Genomic DNA, 18,310 nt, shown 5'->3' with positions numbered 1-18,310 from the left:
ATGTCTCATTTTCCATGTTCAGTAGGACAATGGCTACCTGGGGAGGTTCTACCCAGTGTGCACTAGATGAAGAGGAAGGAGATGAAGATGGTTATCTCTCTGATGGACTTGACCAGGCAGAAGAGGAGGAAGACGCGCCAAGTATGAATGACAGCTACTCCGTTTATCCCAATAACCAAATACCAGAAAGTGTGTATTATCTTAAAGGAAATAAGGACAGGTAAGTGGCATTACTTGTTAATTTAATGCTTGTGAGGGTGTTTTTGGAAGGGGTAGAAAGACCGTTGCACTAAATGCAAAGCACCCTACTAGATCAAAGTGAAATTTCTTTGTGTGCTAGTGAGATGTATGCAGTGGCATTTCCTTATCTTAGCCTCTGTAGCTACAATGTGTATGACAAATTTTGATTATTCTGTATTCCTGTGTTAAATATTGCCTGCCATTCAGTTACCTTGTTGTGTTGTGTTACAGCTCCTCATGTTGTGTTTCAGTCAGCATAGCAGATGACTTATGTGAATTTTTGGTGTCTCTTCAAAATCAATGATTCAGAAAATTATAATTACTTTCCTCTGGTTTTTATTACTGAAAAACGATCTTAATCAGTGCTAATGCATGGGACATTCTGTTTGGAATCTGTGCTGCTGCTTACTGCATTATGTTGATTGTTCTACATACAACTGAAAATTTGATGATTGAAGCAGCCCTAATAGGAAGGTCTGAAATGTCAGCTTTTGTTCTCATTCTTACTTTCTGCTTCTTCCCTGCCTTAGGTGGAAAAATTGCCGTCCTCTTTCAGCAGATGGGAATTATCGACCAATGTCTAAAACTAGGCAGCAGCAAAACGTCAGTATGAGACGCCAGGAAAACTTTCGGTGGATATCAGAGCTTTCTTATGTGGAGGAAAAAGAACAATGGCAAGAACAGATCAATCAGTTGAAGAAACAACTTGAATTTAGTGTTAGCATTTGCCAGACTTTAATGCAAGATCAGCAGGTAGGCATGAAGAGCAGTTAACTTGGTGTTCTAGTTCAGTGTTTTCCTAAATTTTTCTAGTGATAATTTCTAATTTTGGTAATTTGGTCTCTGTTGTTTTCTTTCCACAGACCCTGTCCTGTTTTCTACAGACTTTGCTTGCAGGCCCATACAGTATGATGCCCAGTAATGTTGCATCTTCACAAGTACATCTTATTATGCATCAGTTAAACCAATGTTATACTCAACTGTCTTGGCAGCAGAATAATGTCCAAAGGTTTGTATTAGGATTTAGCTGTATAATTTGAAATGCTTCAGTATATGCCTTTGGTTTTTGGCAGATGACCTGGATAGATTCTGGATTCTAACTGTGTCATGGAAAGATGTTGGAAAAGCTTTGTCCTTGCTTAGATTTTTCAGTCATGATGTGTACATAGTAATGCTACGTTTGAATGTACTCCTTACATCTTCTGAAAAAACAATCTTTTTGAAGTAAAAAAAAATAAAAACAGTAGCAGTTTCATTTCATGGTATGAAATTTCAAAATCTTCATCTCTGTTTTGTGCTTGATAAGTGATATGTAGCTACCAGCCCTTTTTGCATAATGTTTTAAAGTAATTTAGATGGCAGTTGCTGCAAATACTTTGCTTGTTCTGTTGTTTCCATGTAATTTTGTTTCCAAGCTGCTTACTTCTTGCTGAGTGATTTTTTTTTTTAATCATTCTCACCAGCATGTTTAATTTCTGTGAATGTGACCACAATGACAGATCTGTTGATTTTAAATTGTGTGTGTCTGTTGCTTAGAATTAAATAAGAGCTACTTTTTGTCTGGCCAAATGAATTTCTTTACGTATGTACTGAAAACATAGTTTGTGTGTGTAAATGGATACATGGATAGGTGAAATACAAATCTCAAATCAGTGAGTATAATAGATTTACAATTTTTTGTCAGCCCGAGCATCAAGGGCACACTTAGTGGCTATGCTGGCTAGTACCAGAATTGCTGTTGAGTCAAGGAATTTCAGTTTAAGAATTGTTTATGTTACGACTTAGTGTATTAAGTTAAGTATTAAGTTAAGCTCTATTAGTGAAATTGTGATTTTTTTTTTTTTTTTTGCATGGTGTTGTCTACTGCTACCAATCCTGCTGGTTATTGGATTTCTATCAAGTTATTTTCTCTTGTGGTGTTTAAATTTTGAGGCACTCTTTTTCCTCCTTGTTTTCAAGATTGAAACAAATGCTAAATGATCTAATGCACCAGCAAGAACAACAGTGTCAAGAGAAGCCATCAAGAAAAGAGAGAGGCAGTAGTGCACCATCACCTCCATCTCCTGTTTTCTGTCCATTCAGCTTTCCTCCACAGCCTGTGAACCTGTTTAATATACCGGGATTTACTAATATTTCTTCATTTGCTCCAGGTGAGTATTACTGCAAGTGTGAAAAGTAATATGTTTTTTTTTAATGTCTGCCCTCTCGTTCAGTGTTAATTTAATGGAACTCTGTCTTGTCCTTCAGATTGAAATTGAAGTACTTGAAGTTACAGTATTTATGTGAAAAGAAGTTTGTATCTCTTTTGGTTAGGACTTAAAGTGCTTATTTTGAAATATGGCAAATAGCAATGTGTTACCAATTTTTGTTTGTATCGGAATTATTGAGTAACTACTGATTTGGATACAGTGTTCCTAATCTCATTACCAACTCTTTTACTGTTTAACTTGAAAAAGGGCAAATAATGTATTCTACTGTGTCTTTAAAAAAAAAAAAAAAAAGCGATTCCTGAATTGTCTTAAACAGTAATATTTTAGCCTATTTAGAAAATCAGCATAATCTGAAAGCTACCAGCTATGCCTCTCAATTATTATTTAAATTACACAGAATCTACACAGAAGAGTAATTATGCTCAATTTGTTACTTCGATGAAGATTCTGAAGTTAAAGTAAGCGTTATATGTTCTTTGACCATGTGAATACTTGCACTGTTGGAATTTTCCTGTGAACTTGATCACTGAAGAGCTGGTAGTCTTCACACACAGAACTCTGCGTTTTTTATTTTCTTTCTAGGAACTTACAATTTTTACCTCACTTGTAGGAGTGAGTATTCTTGAAATGTCTTCATCTGTACACTGGTGGAGTTGTAGTGGTATGTGCAGTTTCCAATCACATTTGAAACCTGCATTGAAGATAAATTTCTCATAATTGCAACCTTTTCAGGGCAAGAGTAGTTTTTTCTTATTTCCCTACCACATTTTTTTTGTTTCAGCATTACAAGGTGCCACTCAATGTCTCAGACTTGACATACAGTGTGTGGATAAATGATGTAGTAACTTATGTCATTCTTGTTTATTTTGTAGGTATAAACTACAATCCAGTGTTTCCTTCTGGCTTTGGAGATTTTGCACGCAGTGGTTTTCCACAAAGCAGTGAGCAGCAGCAACATCCTCTAGATCATAATACTTCTGGAAAAACTGAATATATGGCATTCCCCAAACCTTTTGAAAGCAGTTCCTCTAATGGAGCAGAAAACCAAAGGTATGTTTTGTCACAGTGCAACTCTCCTGTAACCACTATTGTTACACCTTGCTTTAGCCCCACAGGACTAGGGTTCTTTTTGGGAACTTATGTGTAAAGTAAGTTAACTTACAAGATGAGCTTTAATTTTTAAGTTTCAATATTGAACGGTTGGACTGGATGTTCTCTTAGGTCTTTTCCAACCTTGGTGATTCTATGATTCTATGATAATATGTTTTTTTTTTTGTTTTTTTTTTTTTTTTCCTTTTCATTTGTGTTCTGTTTTTCTGTGTATTAAGTCATGTATTGTTTCAGGAATATTCCAACCTTCAATTTTAGTGTTGTAGTATTCTGTGATACATTTTTGTCTGTGGAGGGAGGTTTCTGTTTTGAACTTGAGCAATCAAGATAACAAGAAGATAGAAATAGCTTCAAAGTGATTTTATTTTTTTAATGCTACTGTAGGTAGTAATGAATATTGTTTAAAGAGTGTTTTGTCTTAAAATACTCTTGAGTGTAATTCAAGGTACATAACCATATTCAGGTTGCAGTCAGTCAGAAATGTGAATTTCTTCAGATGTCTTCATTTTTCCATTCCAAGAAAGGAACTTGCTACATGTTTTTTAAATGTCAGTGTTCAGCTGATGACTGAGTAACTAGGGCAGATATCTTAAGCTACAGATGAAACTCTTTGTTTGTCTGGTAATACATGCTGCTTCTGTCTGAGAAGGCAGGTTGTGATATGTTATTTTTTCCTTTTGATGGAAGGAGTCATAGGCAACCTGAAGATGAAATGGAAAAAAGATCAACTTGGCTTAATGATAGCCAGGAAGTGAAAAAAGATGATCAATCTCAACTGAAAGCAGGCTTTCCAGTTTCAGTACAGAGCACTGCTTCGGGTCATAAAAATCACTCTGATACGAGCAGGAGAAGAAACTTTGATGAAGAGTCCTTGGAGAGTTTTAGTAGTATGCCTGATCCAGTTGACCCAACTACTGTGACAAAGACATTTAAATCTAGGAAAGCTTCAGCTCAGGCAAGCTTGGCATCAAGAGATAAAACACCCAAATCGAAGAATAAGAGGAAGAATTCTTCTCAGCTAAAAGGCAGAATTAAGAATACTGGTAGGTTGCAAATAATCTTATATGCTGTGGCAAACTGAGTATGGATTATAGTCTCTGCATTCCAGAGAATTTACTATCCGTAAGTGGTATTTATAGTGAGTTCTTGAAATACATCTTACTGAAATATGAATTCATTTTTGTGACACAATTACACTAACGTTTTTGAGTATTTCAGCAAATAAAGCCGTAAATTATTAGGAGTCCTGGTTTGAGTGCATAAGTGGGTACAGATGCAATAAGAGATGAGGTGCCTTCCTCTTCATTAAGTCTTCATGTTCTGACTGAATGACTTACTGAGGAAGGTATTTCAGTAAAATACAGAATCAGTTTAGAATGAGATGGACACTGCTAGCATGCATACTACTGCTGCAATCACTGAGAATTTAGTGCTGCTGTATCACCTCAGCAAACAAAGGAAAATCTGAAAGATAGTTGTTTTTTTCATTTTGAAATTGCCCTTGAACCTTTGTATGGAAGTAAGAAAACTCTTTGTGATTTCCCTTTCCACTTCTTCCCATAAGGTTATGACAGTGCGAGTGCTTCTAGTGTGTGTGAACCCTACAAAAGCACTAAAAGTAAACACTCTGAGGAGGTTGTTCATGCAAAGGTGTTCAGCAAGAAGAACCGGGAACAACTGGAAAAAATAATTAAATACAGTAGATCTACTGAAATGTCTTCAGGTATTCTTTTCTGAATTTTAGTAATTGTTATTGTGTAAACTTTGTGTAACTATAATTAGTTACAACTTTATTGCTTAAAAGCAGTGTATTATAACAAGACAGCAGTGATGCACTTCAGCTTATGTGGATTTTGCTTTTTAATTTCTAAGATTTCAGTAAATGTAAATGCATGTAATGTTTGGGTACTGACTGATGTTGTGTGTTTACTGTAGATTGGGTACTTGATTAAAATATTCAGAAACAAGCTTTAACTTGAGACAGACAAAATCCTAGTTGATCAAAAATCTTATTTGTTGGCATTTCTATGAACAGCAGATGAAACTGTTCACCATTCTAATGACATCTGGTACTGCATGCTTGTTTTCTTTGTGCTTAAAGAAGCTTGATCAAGTATCATTCAAATTAAATCATATCATGTAAACCCTTACATTTTTGCCATCTGCACTGCTTTTCTCGCATCTGTGTCATAAAAATACTCTTCTGTGTCTTTTTAGATTCTGCCAGTATCTTGTTTGAATCATGCAGATGTTTTAGTCATAGTAGCATGATGTACAGCTTTGTCAATGTAATTGAGTCCACGCTGAGAGCTGTTTATTAGTGTTTATTATATAAACTTTGCCGGTTAAGTTTTCACAATAAGCAGCGATGTGGTTTGGATGATTAAGCAGTCTTCCTCCTGCTGTTTTGTATAGACCCTGTCTTAATTTCTGGTGCGCGTTTTTGTGTTTATCACTGTCTATCCCCACTTTCCTACAGCACATGCTAGGAGAATTCTGCAGCAGTCTAACAGAAATGCATGCATTGAAGCACCAGGTAATGCATTCATTGCTTAGCTTCAACGATGTCCTGTTATTCTCCCCCGCTGCCTCCTGCTCCCCTTAGCTTTGGTCCTGTTGCTCAGACTGTTTAGCAGATGTTCAAAACTAGCACAATTGCAACAGCTTCTCTATAAATGAGGTAAGAGGCAATTCCATGTAATAAGCATGGAATGCAACAACACAAACTGCCTCGAATTATAGTTGTGGATAACATGTCTGCGTGTTCGCAGTCAGTCAAAATTAGGCGTGGAAAATAGGGTCTATGACAAAAAAGTGATGTAGGCATTTTTTGTGTGGAAAATCTGCTGTTATAATTTAGTAATGGGCAAGGGAAGCAATCTTCAGTGTTTTATAACAGACTGAAAAAGCTTGCCTCTGTGGCTAAAGCTGGTATACTATTGGCAGAGAATCAAATTTTACAGTAAAATTTTCTGCACTGCTTATAATTTAATTAACTTGAATATTAACAAACGTGCATCTGTTAAACTCTGAGTTTTTCAAACTTTAACTTTGTTTTTCCATTCAACACGTGCCAAAGTATGTTTGTATTAACAGAAGAGTTTTTAATATATATATATATATGTATGTATATATATGTATATATAAGGATGATACTTTCAATTCTTAAAGGAATTTGTGACTTACTAGCATTTAGAGCTTACTAGAACATTATGTTCTTGCAAACTTGTAATGGTGCTTAGAGGTAAGAGGCTTTATTAAATATCAGAAAGGCATGGAAATATAAGATTTATGTGTGGGAGATGTGGGAAGGTTGAGACCTTTGGATTTTTTAATTGAAATGCTTTAAAAGTCTGTGTTCAGCACTGAATGCCTTTCAGAACTGAAAGCAACGTTGTGGTGTGTGCAATATTCTATTCAATAAAGAATTCTTCCTTAAGATACTGTTTGGAACTGTAAGAACAAAGTGTGATCGACACAAATACTGTATGTTCCATACTTACAGGATTTCAGAATTACTTTGTTATGTTCAAGTCCTTATTGCCTTTAGGAGATGAGTAAGCTTTAGGAAAGTATCTGTGTAATGGAGATCTAATTCTCTTCTATTAACAAGCAGATTTTTTTCAACTGGATTAGTGTCATGAAATGATCTTTTGATGATTTTTTTTTTTTTAATTATTATTCCTTGCAGAAACTGGTAGTGATCTTTCTATGTTTGAAGCTTTGCGGGACACAATTTATTCTGAAGTCGCAACTCTTATTTCTCAAAATGAGTCTCGGCCCCACTTTCTTATTGAACTTTTCCATGAGCTACAGCTGTTAAACACAGATTACCTAAGACAGAGGGCCCTATATGCTTTACAGGTACGCACAAACTTTAGAGTCTTGTGTATCAATTGAAGAAATCGTTGATGTTCTTTTTACAGTACAGTTATTTTTTTCAGGATATAGTGACCAGACATTTATCTGAGAACAACGAGAAGGGGAAATGCATAAAATCTCTAAATACTGCAACATGGATAGCATCAAACTCTGAACTCACTCCCAGTGAAAGTCTTGCTTCTACAGATGATGTAAGCTTTCATTTCAGAAGCTAGTTCACTGTCAGCTTTTCCTGTTTTCAATTTATGTACCAAAATATTCATAGTGATGACCGTAATTGTCTAAAATTCGTAAAAGCTTTTTGTGTGGTAGAATTCTTTACACTAAAAATCACTGATGTGTAAGGGAGGAACGTAACATGGAAAACAATATGGACAGTATAAATTGGAAATTGATTTTCAAAAATAGCCAATATCTGTGAATAAGGTCAGTTACAAGGTTCCCAATGAATTTATTTATTTATTCATATTTAAAAAGCTAACAAGACCTCCACCTAGTTTCGTATTTGCTTACACAGTTAAAGTATTTGAAAAAAATATGCTAGAATTGCCTGTTTTCAGGATATGACAGCCTGGTGACAAGCCCTTAATATCACAGCATGTGGCTAAAAAAAGTTGATGGCTCATTCTCACATCTTTGAGAGTATGGTGCATCCCTGCTTTGTACTCAGCTGATGAATGTTTTTTAGGAAACATTTGACAAGAACTTCCCTACAGAAGCATGTCAGGACTGTGAACAAAATGATGCAGACAATGGGAGTACTATGTCTACATCTTCACATTTTGAACCCTTTGCCACTGATGACCTTGGTAAGAATTGTGTGATTTACATCACAAGTATTATTCCTTCACCTGCTCTCCAGAAATGACTACATTCATCTACTCGAGTTACTTTCATGATCTAATATGTAACCACAGGTTTTAATACAGCACTTTGAGCAATTAGACACTTGATGAAAGTTTGTGTAAAAGAACATAATAGCAACTGCAGTTGTGTAAATTTCGAAACCTACAGCATTACATTTTTATTGTTGTATTCTTGTCTATCCTTTGAAAACTTTTTATTTAGATTAAAAGATGTTTTTATTCTAAATATAGGCAACACAGTGATTCACTTAGATCAAGCTTTGGCTAGGATGAGGGAATATGAGCGTATGAAAATTGAAGCTGAAAGTACCCTTGGCTCTGAGGGCTGCTCTAGTAATTTTCAGGGTGCTACTGCTGCTAAATTAGAAGGTATGCACATATATACATATTTTACTTAGTTTTAGAGAATAAGTATTCTAAATATCAAGAGTAATTTATTTGGCTGAATTGTTTTCTTCTTCCTTCATATTGAAAACAAAGTTTTGTAGGTTCTTAATGTACTTGAGTAAATATGATTCACTCTAAAAGGAAAATATATATCTTTGAAATTGATATTTCTTTAATAGTAATGTTAAATGACTTAGATGCGTACACTTTTTTTTTTTAAATGAGGTCCCAGCACGAGTGAATGTCTTTCTGTGCCACAGTCAAGTGATGTTTCTGCTGTCCCATGTCCTCGCATCGACACTCAGCAGCTTGACCGGCAGATTAAAGCAATTATGAAAGAGGTCATTCCTTTTCTGAAGGTAAGAACTGTTTGCAGTAGTGTGTACTAGAAAAATAGGAAGAGGAGCTGCACACTTGCATAGAATACTGTTGTTTACATTGAATTAGTAGAAAATGTGATAGCCTTTCCATGTTTTAAGACAATAAAAGTAGCTTTTAAATGTTAATGTTTTGTCTAGTGTGTTCTAAAGCAGGTATCTTTGCTTCCTTTTTGTACCCATGTGGATATATTTCAGTTTTTGAAAGGCAGGACCAAAACACTGGATTTATGTTTGAACAAGTTTATAAATAAATAAAAGTTGTTACTACTTGGATATGTGGTTACCATCAAATATCTTTCAAATTTCTACTTCTGTATGAAATGGATAACTCATATCTTAGCAACAGCTGCCAATGTATACTGAGTTACAGACATTTCTGACAAGGAAATAAGGATTAAATATTCCAGTGAAGGAAATGGTAAGGCTTCTCGATTGCACAGGGCTGGTGGACTTTTGTCTCGTGAACAGAGATTTTTGTTTGTAGCTGACCCAATTGAATAGAAATATTTGGAAATGTATTTCTGAAATACTTGCTCAGGTGAACTGGTAATTTTAACTCAGCCTGTTGCACATGATGTGACTTGAAATACTTTTGAAAAACAGCCAAATTGTTGATTTTCATCTTTTTGGTGTTTAAAATATCTCAGTATTTGAGATGATTAACTTCTTAAAGTGTTAACAAAGCTCGTTCTGTAATACTTTTTTAGGAACACATGGATGAAGTATGTTCTTCTCAGTTACTGACATCAGTAAGACGTATGGTCTTGACTCTTACACAACAGAATGATGAAAGTAAAGAATTTGTCAAGTTCTTTCATAAGCAACTTGGCAGTATTCTTCAGGTTAGTAGTTTTCAGTTGGCGTTTATGGTACCAAATTGTTTAAACAAGATTACAAACTATTATATACTAAACTGATTTTCAGAGTTACTAACAGTATGACAAGTAGTTAGTGTTTGAAGTGTGAAAGCTTGTTTCAGAAACTGAAGATTCATTTCTTTTTGCAGGATTCCCTGGCAAAATTTGCTGGTAGAAAATTAAAAGATTGTGGGGAAGATCTTCTTGTGGAGATTTCTGAAGTATTATTTAATGAATTAGCCTTTTTTAAACTCATGCAAGACTTGGACAGTAACAGTATTTCTGTAAAGCAGAGGTGTAAACGCAAAATAGAAACTGCCGAAGAGATGCAGTCTTATGCTAAAGAGGTTTGTCTTCTTTCTTTCCTTTTTTTTTTTTTTTTTTTTCTTTTTAGTTTGGCTTTTCTAAATTTCTTAAATGTCTGTTTCCCAAACTTTGTATATGAGGAGTGGTGGTTATTTGCTTTTACAAATCACTTCTGTGTAGTCATAGTATTGATTGTGTAGAAACATGAACTGTTTTCCACTTTAAGGGAGATTTCCTGTATTACAGTTGCTGTCTGCCACATGTGTGTAGACTTTGATTGAAGGGAAATTGTATATGTGCACATCCAGCCATGGAATAGTATTAACATCTGTCACCAAGTAGTCAAATTAAGTATTTTAGCATACGAATGTACCAATTCATCATCTCTCCATCTCTTCCTACAGCTTCCCTTGGAGTAGTTTTCATACCATCTGTTTTAGCTAGCAGTTTTTAGGAACTCATTTTGAGTTATGTGAACTGTTTACAAAGGAAGCACTCAAACAGATCGTGTTAGTGTAGCATTTAATTAAATCAGTATCTCACTGTTTCTTATTTCGTAGTATAGTTATGACTCACGTGTCCTTTAAGCCTTCTTTTAGAAACACAAATAAAAATCCCTCAAGTCAACAGTAGATAATGTGAATCTGTCATGAACTATGAAGTCCAAGTAGTTTAAAGCATAGCATCAGCTAAACTTAAGTATACTTCAAATTAGACATACTAGTACTTGTACCTACCTGGAGACCTTCTTTACCTTCTTTAAGGAAGTCTATAGAGATGCTCTGAATCGAGAGGGATTTGGGTATGATTTCCTACGTTATGTGGATTGTTGCTTTGTTAGATGAAGGATTGGTTTGCCCCGTGCCATAAGAATGCACGGAGGCAACTTAGATCTGGCATTTATTTTATTCTCCTGAATTGGAATTATGGTCAGTGCTTGTGTTGCTGTTGTAATTCAGATTCAGTGGAGCCAGAGATGAGCCAGAACTGGCAGTCCTGGCTGTTCTGTACAGATCCACGTAAATACCTCTGTACAGTTTTTCAGAGTTTTCAGATCCAGGATCCTGACTGAGGCACATCTGGTTTTGCTCTATTTTGTGGCTGTCTTGAATCCTGCGAAGTAACTGGTTTTAGATTCAATGCTTAAAAACATAGCTGGCTGTCTTGATCAGAGTTGGCGTATTTAATTCCATAGCTTAATTATGATTTAACCACAGACTGCAGAAACAGCCTGTGTAAACATTCTTTTTCTATTATTTTTTATTTTTTAAAAAGGCCAAGCATGCTTATAATGTTTTGTGACTCTTAAATTGAGAAGATGTCTGTGTAAACATCTCATAATATAGAATTCCTTGTTGCTTTCCACTGTTTTGACATAGCAGTTCTTGGTAAGACTGGAATTTCTGGCAGTCTTCCAGGAAGCCTTAGTTTGGTTCAATATTTTTCTAAGTTACTTCAGTCTAGAATTGAAGACAGTTTGTATTTCTTCTAGGCAGAAAAAGGTCTCCAGGTGGATGTTTGTTCATTTACTGAAGATATCGATGAGGACAAAGTATGTTTATGCTTCTAAACTGTATTTTATTCCTCAGATAATTTCACAGTTCACTTAGTGTTTTCTGTCATACAAATCCAGTAGCTGTAAGCAATCAATTTCTTAGTGTTTATGAATTTATAAAGCATCTTGGTTTTTATCTTCTTTATGATATTTTCAGTGGTTTACTTCAATGAAGTAAATGAACTTCCTTTGTTTAATTGAGTTGCCAGTATGGAAAATGACTACCAAAAAAAAATCTGCCTTCACCAGTTACTCTGTTGTATGCCTTAGTAAGCATAACTTGTATATTGTCTCCTTAGTTATTGCCAGTGTAAAGACTGATGCATTTCTCATAAAATATTATCTTCTTATCTTTCAACAAGTGCATTGAGATCAATAAAGACAGATAAGCATCCTTAATACTGCTAATTGAACTTTTGTGTAGAATGACTTTTACTTTAAAAGTGATAGTTTGAACGTCTAAAAAGAGCAAAGTTAATATTGAATGCTGTGCAACTGGAGTGATTTGTGTTCTTTCTTATTAGCTTTAGGCTAGGAGCTTTCTTTACTAGTATTCTTTTTTCTATATTATAAAACAGCTATGAAAGTTTTCTTTTAGGATTTGGTCTGGGGCTGTTCCCCCTATTCTCAACTCAACGCATTGAGAATTTAGTTATTCCTTTATTCTTTAAGTAGCAAGGACAGTGAGCTGAGATGGTTCTTAACTATTTGTAGCAGCAAGCATTTTCTTTTTTTAATCTTGCAAGTAATTTTTTCACCTCAAGGAGGAAGGAGTTGTTGTGCCTTATGGCACAGAGTGGTTGAGGTACTGAGTGGCCTGTATGTTCTCCAAGTTAACAAATGTTAGGAGCTAAAATATTTCCTTTTATTCTTTGTTTCAAAAATCACTTAAAGTCATTGTGTATGGGGGCAGGGGTTGTATTTCAAATTTGTATCCAACCAAGGATAAGATATAGGTGATGTATGAAGTAGTGTTGAAAGCTTTCCTGTATGGGCTGCAGAATCATAGAAACACCAAACATCATCCAGTCTAACCATCCACCTATCACCAATATTTCCCACTAAACCATGTCCCTCAGTACAACATCTAAGCATTTCTTGAACACCTCTGGAGTTGGTGACTCCACCATCTCCCTGGGCAGCCTGTTCCAGTGCCTGACCACTCTTTCAGAGAAGTTTTTTCCTAACATCCAACTTGAATCTCTCCTGGCACAACTCGAGGCCATTCCCTCTAGTCCTATTGCTAGTTACATGGGAGAAGAGGCTGACCCCCCACCTCACTACAGCCTCGCTTCAGGTAGTTGTAGAGAGCAAATAAGGTCTTCCCTAAGCCTCCTCTTCTCCAAACTGAATATAAGTACATATACAGACTTGTATGGGCATAGAGTAAGTGCTTTCTTCTAGAGCTAGAGCTTCTGTGATACTACTTTGTAAGTAAAATTGGAAATCTGTGTATCATTGTTTTTGCTTGCTTCTGTGTAAAAGATTCCTGTAAGATTTGGAGCAAAACTCCAAGCTTTACTTGAGATTTGTACAAAATTTTCTCACTCAAGATATTTAAAAAATCATTCAGCAGTGGAACTGCTGGGTAGCTGTCAAATAAATGAAAATGAGTAGTTAGGAATATTCCTAATGTCTACTAGAGACCCTTTAGTAGCGGAGGAAAATCAGTAGAAGGTAACAATGCCAGTGTTTCTTTCTTCCTCTTTTTAATGACTGAAATAAAAATGCTTAAGACTAGTTAATTGATATGAGCCTTTTCTGATAATTCAGTTGCATCCCTTCTGGTGTGTCTGAAGTGCACAGTACTGTCACAGTACGATCTGATGCTGTTTCTGAAGTGGCTCTGTGATACTTGTTTCATGGCTATCTGTCCTTAAACAGTAGCTTTTAGTCAGTAGATTTTTTTTATTATTATTTTTGAGGGGAAAAAGAGGTTGCTCTTTAGGGCAGGAACCATAACTTAATCTTTAGATAAACAAACATGAAATTGCACAGTGTTCCTTGTTTTCCTAGGACAAGGATGAGACTGAAATTGTCAAACCAGTACAGGGCTTAGAAACGTATGATGGTAATGAAGTTCCTGAAAGCATCAAGTCTGATGCTTCTGACCAAGAGGAAGATGAAGAAAGTGAGAGTGGCCCAGTGGCAATAAGTAAGTGTTTTCTATGGCTCATTATTCAGTGCTTTCACCACAGCTTTAACCAACTAATTTTACAACAGAATTTTTGTTAAGCACTTCTTAGTAACAGCTTCTGTCACAAATTTTCTAGACAGATCTCTTCCAGTAGAAATTCTCCAGAACTGTATTTATTAATATCTTGTTAAGAGTTAGATGTTTCAACTAGAGGAGCTTCTGCTCTTTGTAATTAGTAGATCTGAGAACAACAGCTCATGGTTTGGTTTCCCTTATATTTTCATTCTTCACAATAATTTGTTTAATAACTAACACCCTAACACAGTAGTGAGTGATTTTTTGGCAACATGGCTTGTACAGATCGTTTGGATCTTTAAAGTGTATCATCACTATAATAATATGAAAGAATACTTTGAAATAAGAACTAGTCAGTGTGGTAAATCTCAAAATGGGTTTGGATTTGCAGCCATCTTACTCTGTCAGATGTATCAGTGAGAGTTCTTACCGAGAAAATTGAATGAGTTAGATCGGTACGTAATTACAGGATGAAGATGGTTTTATGCTTATTTACCCTTAGGTTTATCAAAAGCAGAAACCCAAGCTCTCACTAATTATGGCAGTGGAGAAGATGAGAATGAAGACGAAGAAATAGAATTTGAGGAAGGACCTGTTGATGTGCAGACATCGTTACAAGCGAGCAATGAAACAGCAACTGAAAATGAACAGGTATCGCCAGGGTTGTAAACACAGAAGAAACCTAAGCCATTGCATAACTTTTCAGAAAAATATCTTCATATAAATCTTTTTTCTTGTTGCACTGATTTCGTTATTGTTTTATATGGATGTATTTCATATGTAAATACTCATAGCATATATTTGCATGTGAATACTGTGAAATATGTGCACGTTTTTAATACTAGTTAAGACAAAAACATGGAACGGGTGTTTCTAGCAAAGAAGAGTGCGTTAGACAATAAACTATGATAATCGATCAGTAAAATTTGTTCTAAGTCATTTTCACCTTCCCCAATAGACTTCAAGCCAGGAACTGAATAAGTCAAAAGGCAGTGATATTTTGTCATCTGAACAACAATCTGTTAAAGGTAAGACCAGTATGAAGCTAATTGAGAGATTAACACTTCCATATGAATTTGCATACTCTGAGAATTATCTCAGACAGTGTCTGATATATGGAACTAAGAGGAAGATGATGAAACTTGCCTGAATTTACTAGGCTTTGTTGGTTTTTTTTTTTTTTTTTATGGAACAGTGTCATTTAAGTAGATACGTCTGTGTTGATACAGACACAGTAAACCTTCTGAAGAGGAAGCCTGAAGTAATCTTAAGTACATAAGTGTGTTATATTTGATGTTTGACGCTAGCATGAATTTCAGATAATTGTTGCAGCCACTGACGCACAATTGTAGTTGAGTAATTTGTCTGTAGTATTTTGATGTTTGGATTTTTCTGGTGCTGGTTTTTTCTACCATTTACTAGCAGTTGAAATAAGTTTATAGTTTAAAGATTTATTCTGAGATGTACCTGAATAAGAACTAAAAAATTATTTTCTGTCAAGACCATTGCAGCCAGGTTGTATGGATGTTTCTTCTGTTGTTACTGCTTCCTTTCACTCTGTCTTGCTGTTGAAAATACTAGTATAGTTCACCTTCATTGCTCATTTGTAACTGTGAATCATGATTTAAGAAAAAATGTAATTTTGCATGCTCAGAATATTTTAGTGTCTCTAAACATTAAAAATAAAACTTTAAATTTAAACTTAACTGTGGCTTCAGGTGAACAAGATGCAGCTACAATTTTACCTCATTACCTCAATGTGGTGGAGAACACGCCACCTTTAGCAGTGAATGCTCCAGAATCGTTTATAGCAGCCAGTATGAACGCGGACGAATCAAGCTCATCTTTACCAGAAAATGAAACACAAATGCTAGATGCAGCATGTGTAGTAAACAAGTCCTCTGCTGGAAGTTCAGAAAGCTCCATGGCTGGCAGTCCTGACACAGAGTCGCCTGTGTTAGTGAATGAATATGTGAGTATATTTCAGTTGACGTGCATCTAAAAGAACTTTTTTTCATATTTCAGTATTTGTGGTTTTCAATCTTGTACATTTTAATTCTACAAATTTAATGTATGTGTTTCTGTTTGATGCACTACTTAGTGTTTAAAAATCTTTACTTTGAGTAAAAATAAAACAGTGGCACTAAATGTCACTATTTTTATTAACAGGAAGCTGGTTCTGGAAATATAAGTCAAAAATCTGATGAAGATGACTTCGTGAAAGTTGAAGACTTGCCCCTTAAACTTGCAGTCTATTCAGAGGTATTTTGCTGAGTTTTGTTGGGTTATTATTTAGAAGTGCGTGCCCTAAATATCTTACTTATCAGGACAGCGAAAAGAATTAGGCAGAACTGAGTTTTGTTTTACCTGTTATAAAGGCAGATTTATTGAAGAAAATAGCATCAGAGGCCCAAACCAACAGCTTGTCTGATGAATTATTGGATGGAGGTGGGCAGCAAGATCGAGAATTAGTTGGAGATGCCCAAACTCTGAAAGAACCAGGTAAGGATTATTTTCTAAATCATCTCCACGTGTTGGGAAGACATTTTAAACACCCTTAGAGTTTACATATCTTATTATTGCTGACTAAAGATAGAAATCACTGTGGTGCTGATATTTTTTTTTTATCATTACACATTAGAAAACAATCTATTGGTATGAACAGATTTTGCCTTCGTTGTCCCTTGTATACATTCCTGTTAGATTCTTTGACTAAACATCATAAAAGTTAACATTTAAATTGCATAGTGTAACTGAAGTGTTTTAAAACTTATAAATCAACGTTTACATTTCTTGTTATAAGCTTGTTTTAATATTTTACATTTTAATTGCTATTTTCTAATTCAGTAATGCTCAATATAACTTGTTGGCAGATTGTTCAGTGTTTTTTGTAATACAGAAGTTCTACTGAGTTTACAGAATAGCAGAATCTCTCTTTGGGAAAAACAAAATGATTTCTGTTATAAGGAATACTGCAAATTAGAAAAACTCTTGATGTGTATGATGACAGTAAATATTTTCATTGTCATTTTCATGAAACAACTTCTGCAGGTACAAAAACTTTATGGTAATGTAAGTCAATTTATTTATGGTTTGATAGGATACTGATGTTGTGAAATGTCATGGTATTGTTCCAATTATCAGAGGTGAGATGACTTGTGATTTATGGATACCTGATGTAAGTCTCAGAGAAGAGTAAAATATTTGCCTAGCCAGTTTATTATTATGAAAGTTTCAGTTATGTAGAGCTGGGATAGGGAGTGGGGTGAAGAAAACAATAATAAAAAGATTAGAAAACAAAAGTAAGGGTTTGTTATAGGAATGCAAAGATCATCACAGTGTCACAATGTTCCATGAGTCTGGTCAGCAGCAGTAGAGGGTTGGGGTGCAGATTCTCTCTCTGTTGATTGCAGGCTGAAGGGAAACACAAAAAGGGAAAAACATGCACATATTTTTGTGGAGTGTGTGTGTCTATATACATATATATTATATACACTGTCCAGTTCTTGGTTGCCTATAGTGATGGCACACCTGATACAGGTGCAACATCCAGTGCAGGCTTATCCACGTCAGAGAAGCCAAGGCCTCCATGCTAATCCCAATTCCTCAAACAACATAAGCTGACGAAAGCATTTCTCCACTGCAGTTGTAGTGACAGCATAGAATCTTCCAAGATAATGCGAAGAAGCATCTTGCGTTTCATACACTGCCTATCACCATTTTGCTTGTCATGAGTGTGCTAGCAGAAGTCCATCTTCTCAATCTGGTGAATATGAATGCGGAAGCCTGATGTAGGTACAGTCTGGATAAAAATGCTGTGCCACAGAAAATCTGTAGCTAGCGACTAAGACAGTGTTCATCTGTGTAAGTGGGATATATCTAGCTTTTCTTTAAGTAGGCCATGATTTAAAGTACTTGTGGAGAAGAGGCGAGGATAAATATTTCTTGTAAGTATCCATTATTGATCATATTCTTTATTGAGTTGAAGTGTGGTTAGGGTTCTGTCTGATGCTTTGTTAGCTACTAGACAATAATGAGTATATTCTTTATTTTACAGAAACTTTTGGAGCTCAAAGTGCATGAGAATAATCTGAAGATACCTGCATATGTGAACTCTATACAAATGCATATGGAAAATCAGCACTAATTTCACAAATTCTGAAAGTGTATAAAAATGTAAAATAGTTTTTGACATGCTGCCTCTTAGAATAGTAGGCTAACTTCTGCCTGTGGCAGTTTGAACAGCTGGAACTGAATCTTCTTTTATTCAGTTTTGCTGCACTGTTCTTTTTCTGTCTTAATCTT

General features: G+C 35.3%; 1 protein-coding gene across 1 annotated transcript in view; it reads left to right on the top strand.

Moving 5' to 3' along the window:
* PCM1 (pericentriolar material 1) overlaps positions 1–18,088 on the top strand; it is a gene marked incomplete at both ends in the record, with an annotated part of 33,516 nt that extends 15,428 nt beyond the window's left edge. Inside the window, 21 exons of the mRNA XM_079534604.1 lie at positions 23–220; positions 771–993; positions 1,104–1,249; positions 2,200–2,390; positions 3,323–3,500; positions 4,248–4,603; positions 5,125–5,283; positions 7,252–7,424; positions 7,505–7,633; positions 8,131–8,251; positions 8,540–8,677; positions 8,921–9,054; positions 9,783–9,917; positions 10,082–10,279; positions 13,810–13,948; positions 14,508–14,656; positions 14,964–15,033; positions 15,724–15,977; positions 16,175–16,267; positions 16,384–16,507; positions 18,063–18,088. Of these exons, the coding sequence (XP_079390730.1) occupies positions 23–220; positions 771–993; positions 1,104–1,249; positions 2,200–2,390; positions 3,323–3,500; positions 4,248–4,603; positions 5,125–5,283; positions 7,252–7,424; positions 7,505–7,633; positions 8,131–8,251; positions 8,540–8,677; positions 8,921–9,054; positions 9,783–9,917; positions 10,082–10,279; positions 13,810–13,948; positions 14,508–14,656; positions 14,964–15,033; positions 15,724–15,977; positions 16,175–16,267; positions 16,384–16,507; positions 18,063–18,088 (3,334 nt within the window). The remainder of the gene's footprint in view (positions 1–22; positions 221–770; positions 994–1,103; positions 1,250–2,199; positions 2,391–3,322; positions 3,501–4,247; positions 4,604–5,124; positions 5,284–7,251; positions 7,425–7,504; positions 7,634–8,130; positions 8,252–8,539; positions 8,678–8,920; positions 9,055–9,782; positions 9,918–10,081; positions 10,280–13,809; positions 13,949–14,507; positions 14,657–14,963; positions 15,034–15,723; positions 15,978–16,174; positions 16,268–16,383; positions 16,508–18,062) is intronic.
* Between the last annotated feature and the right edge of the window lie 222 nt (positions 18,089–18,310).

Source organism: Tetrao urogallus (assembly GCF_951394365.1).
Source record: "Tetrao urogallus genome assembly, chromosome: 4".
In the NCBI taxonomy this organism is placed as follows: domain Eukaryota; kingdom Metazoa; phylum Chordata; class Aves; order Galliformes; family Phasianidae; genus Tetrao; species Tetrao urogallus.
The sequence above is the reverse complement of the archived record's forward strand: the minus strand, read 5'-3'. Positions and strand labels throughout refer to the sequence as shown.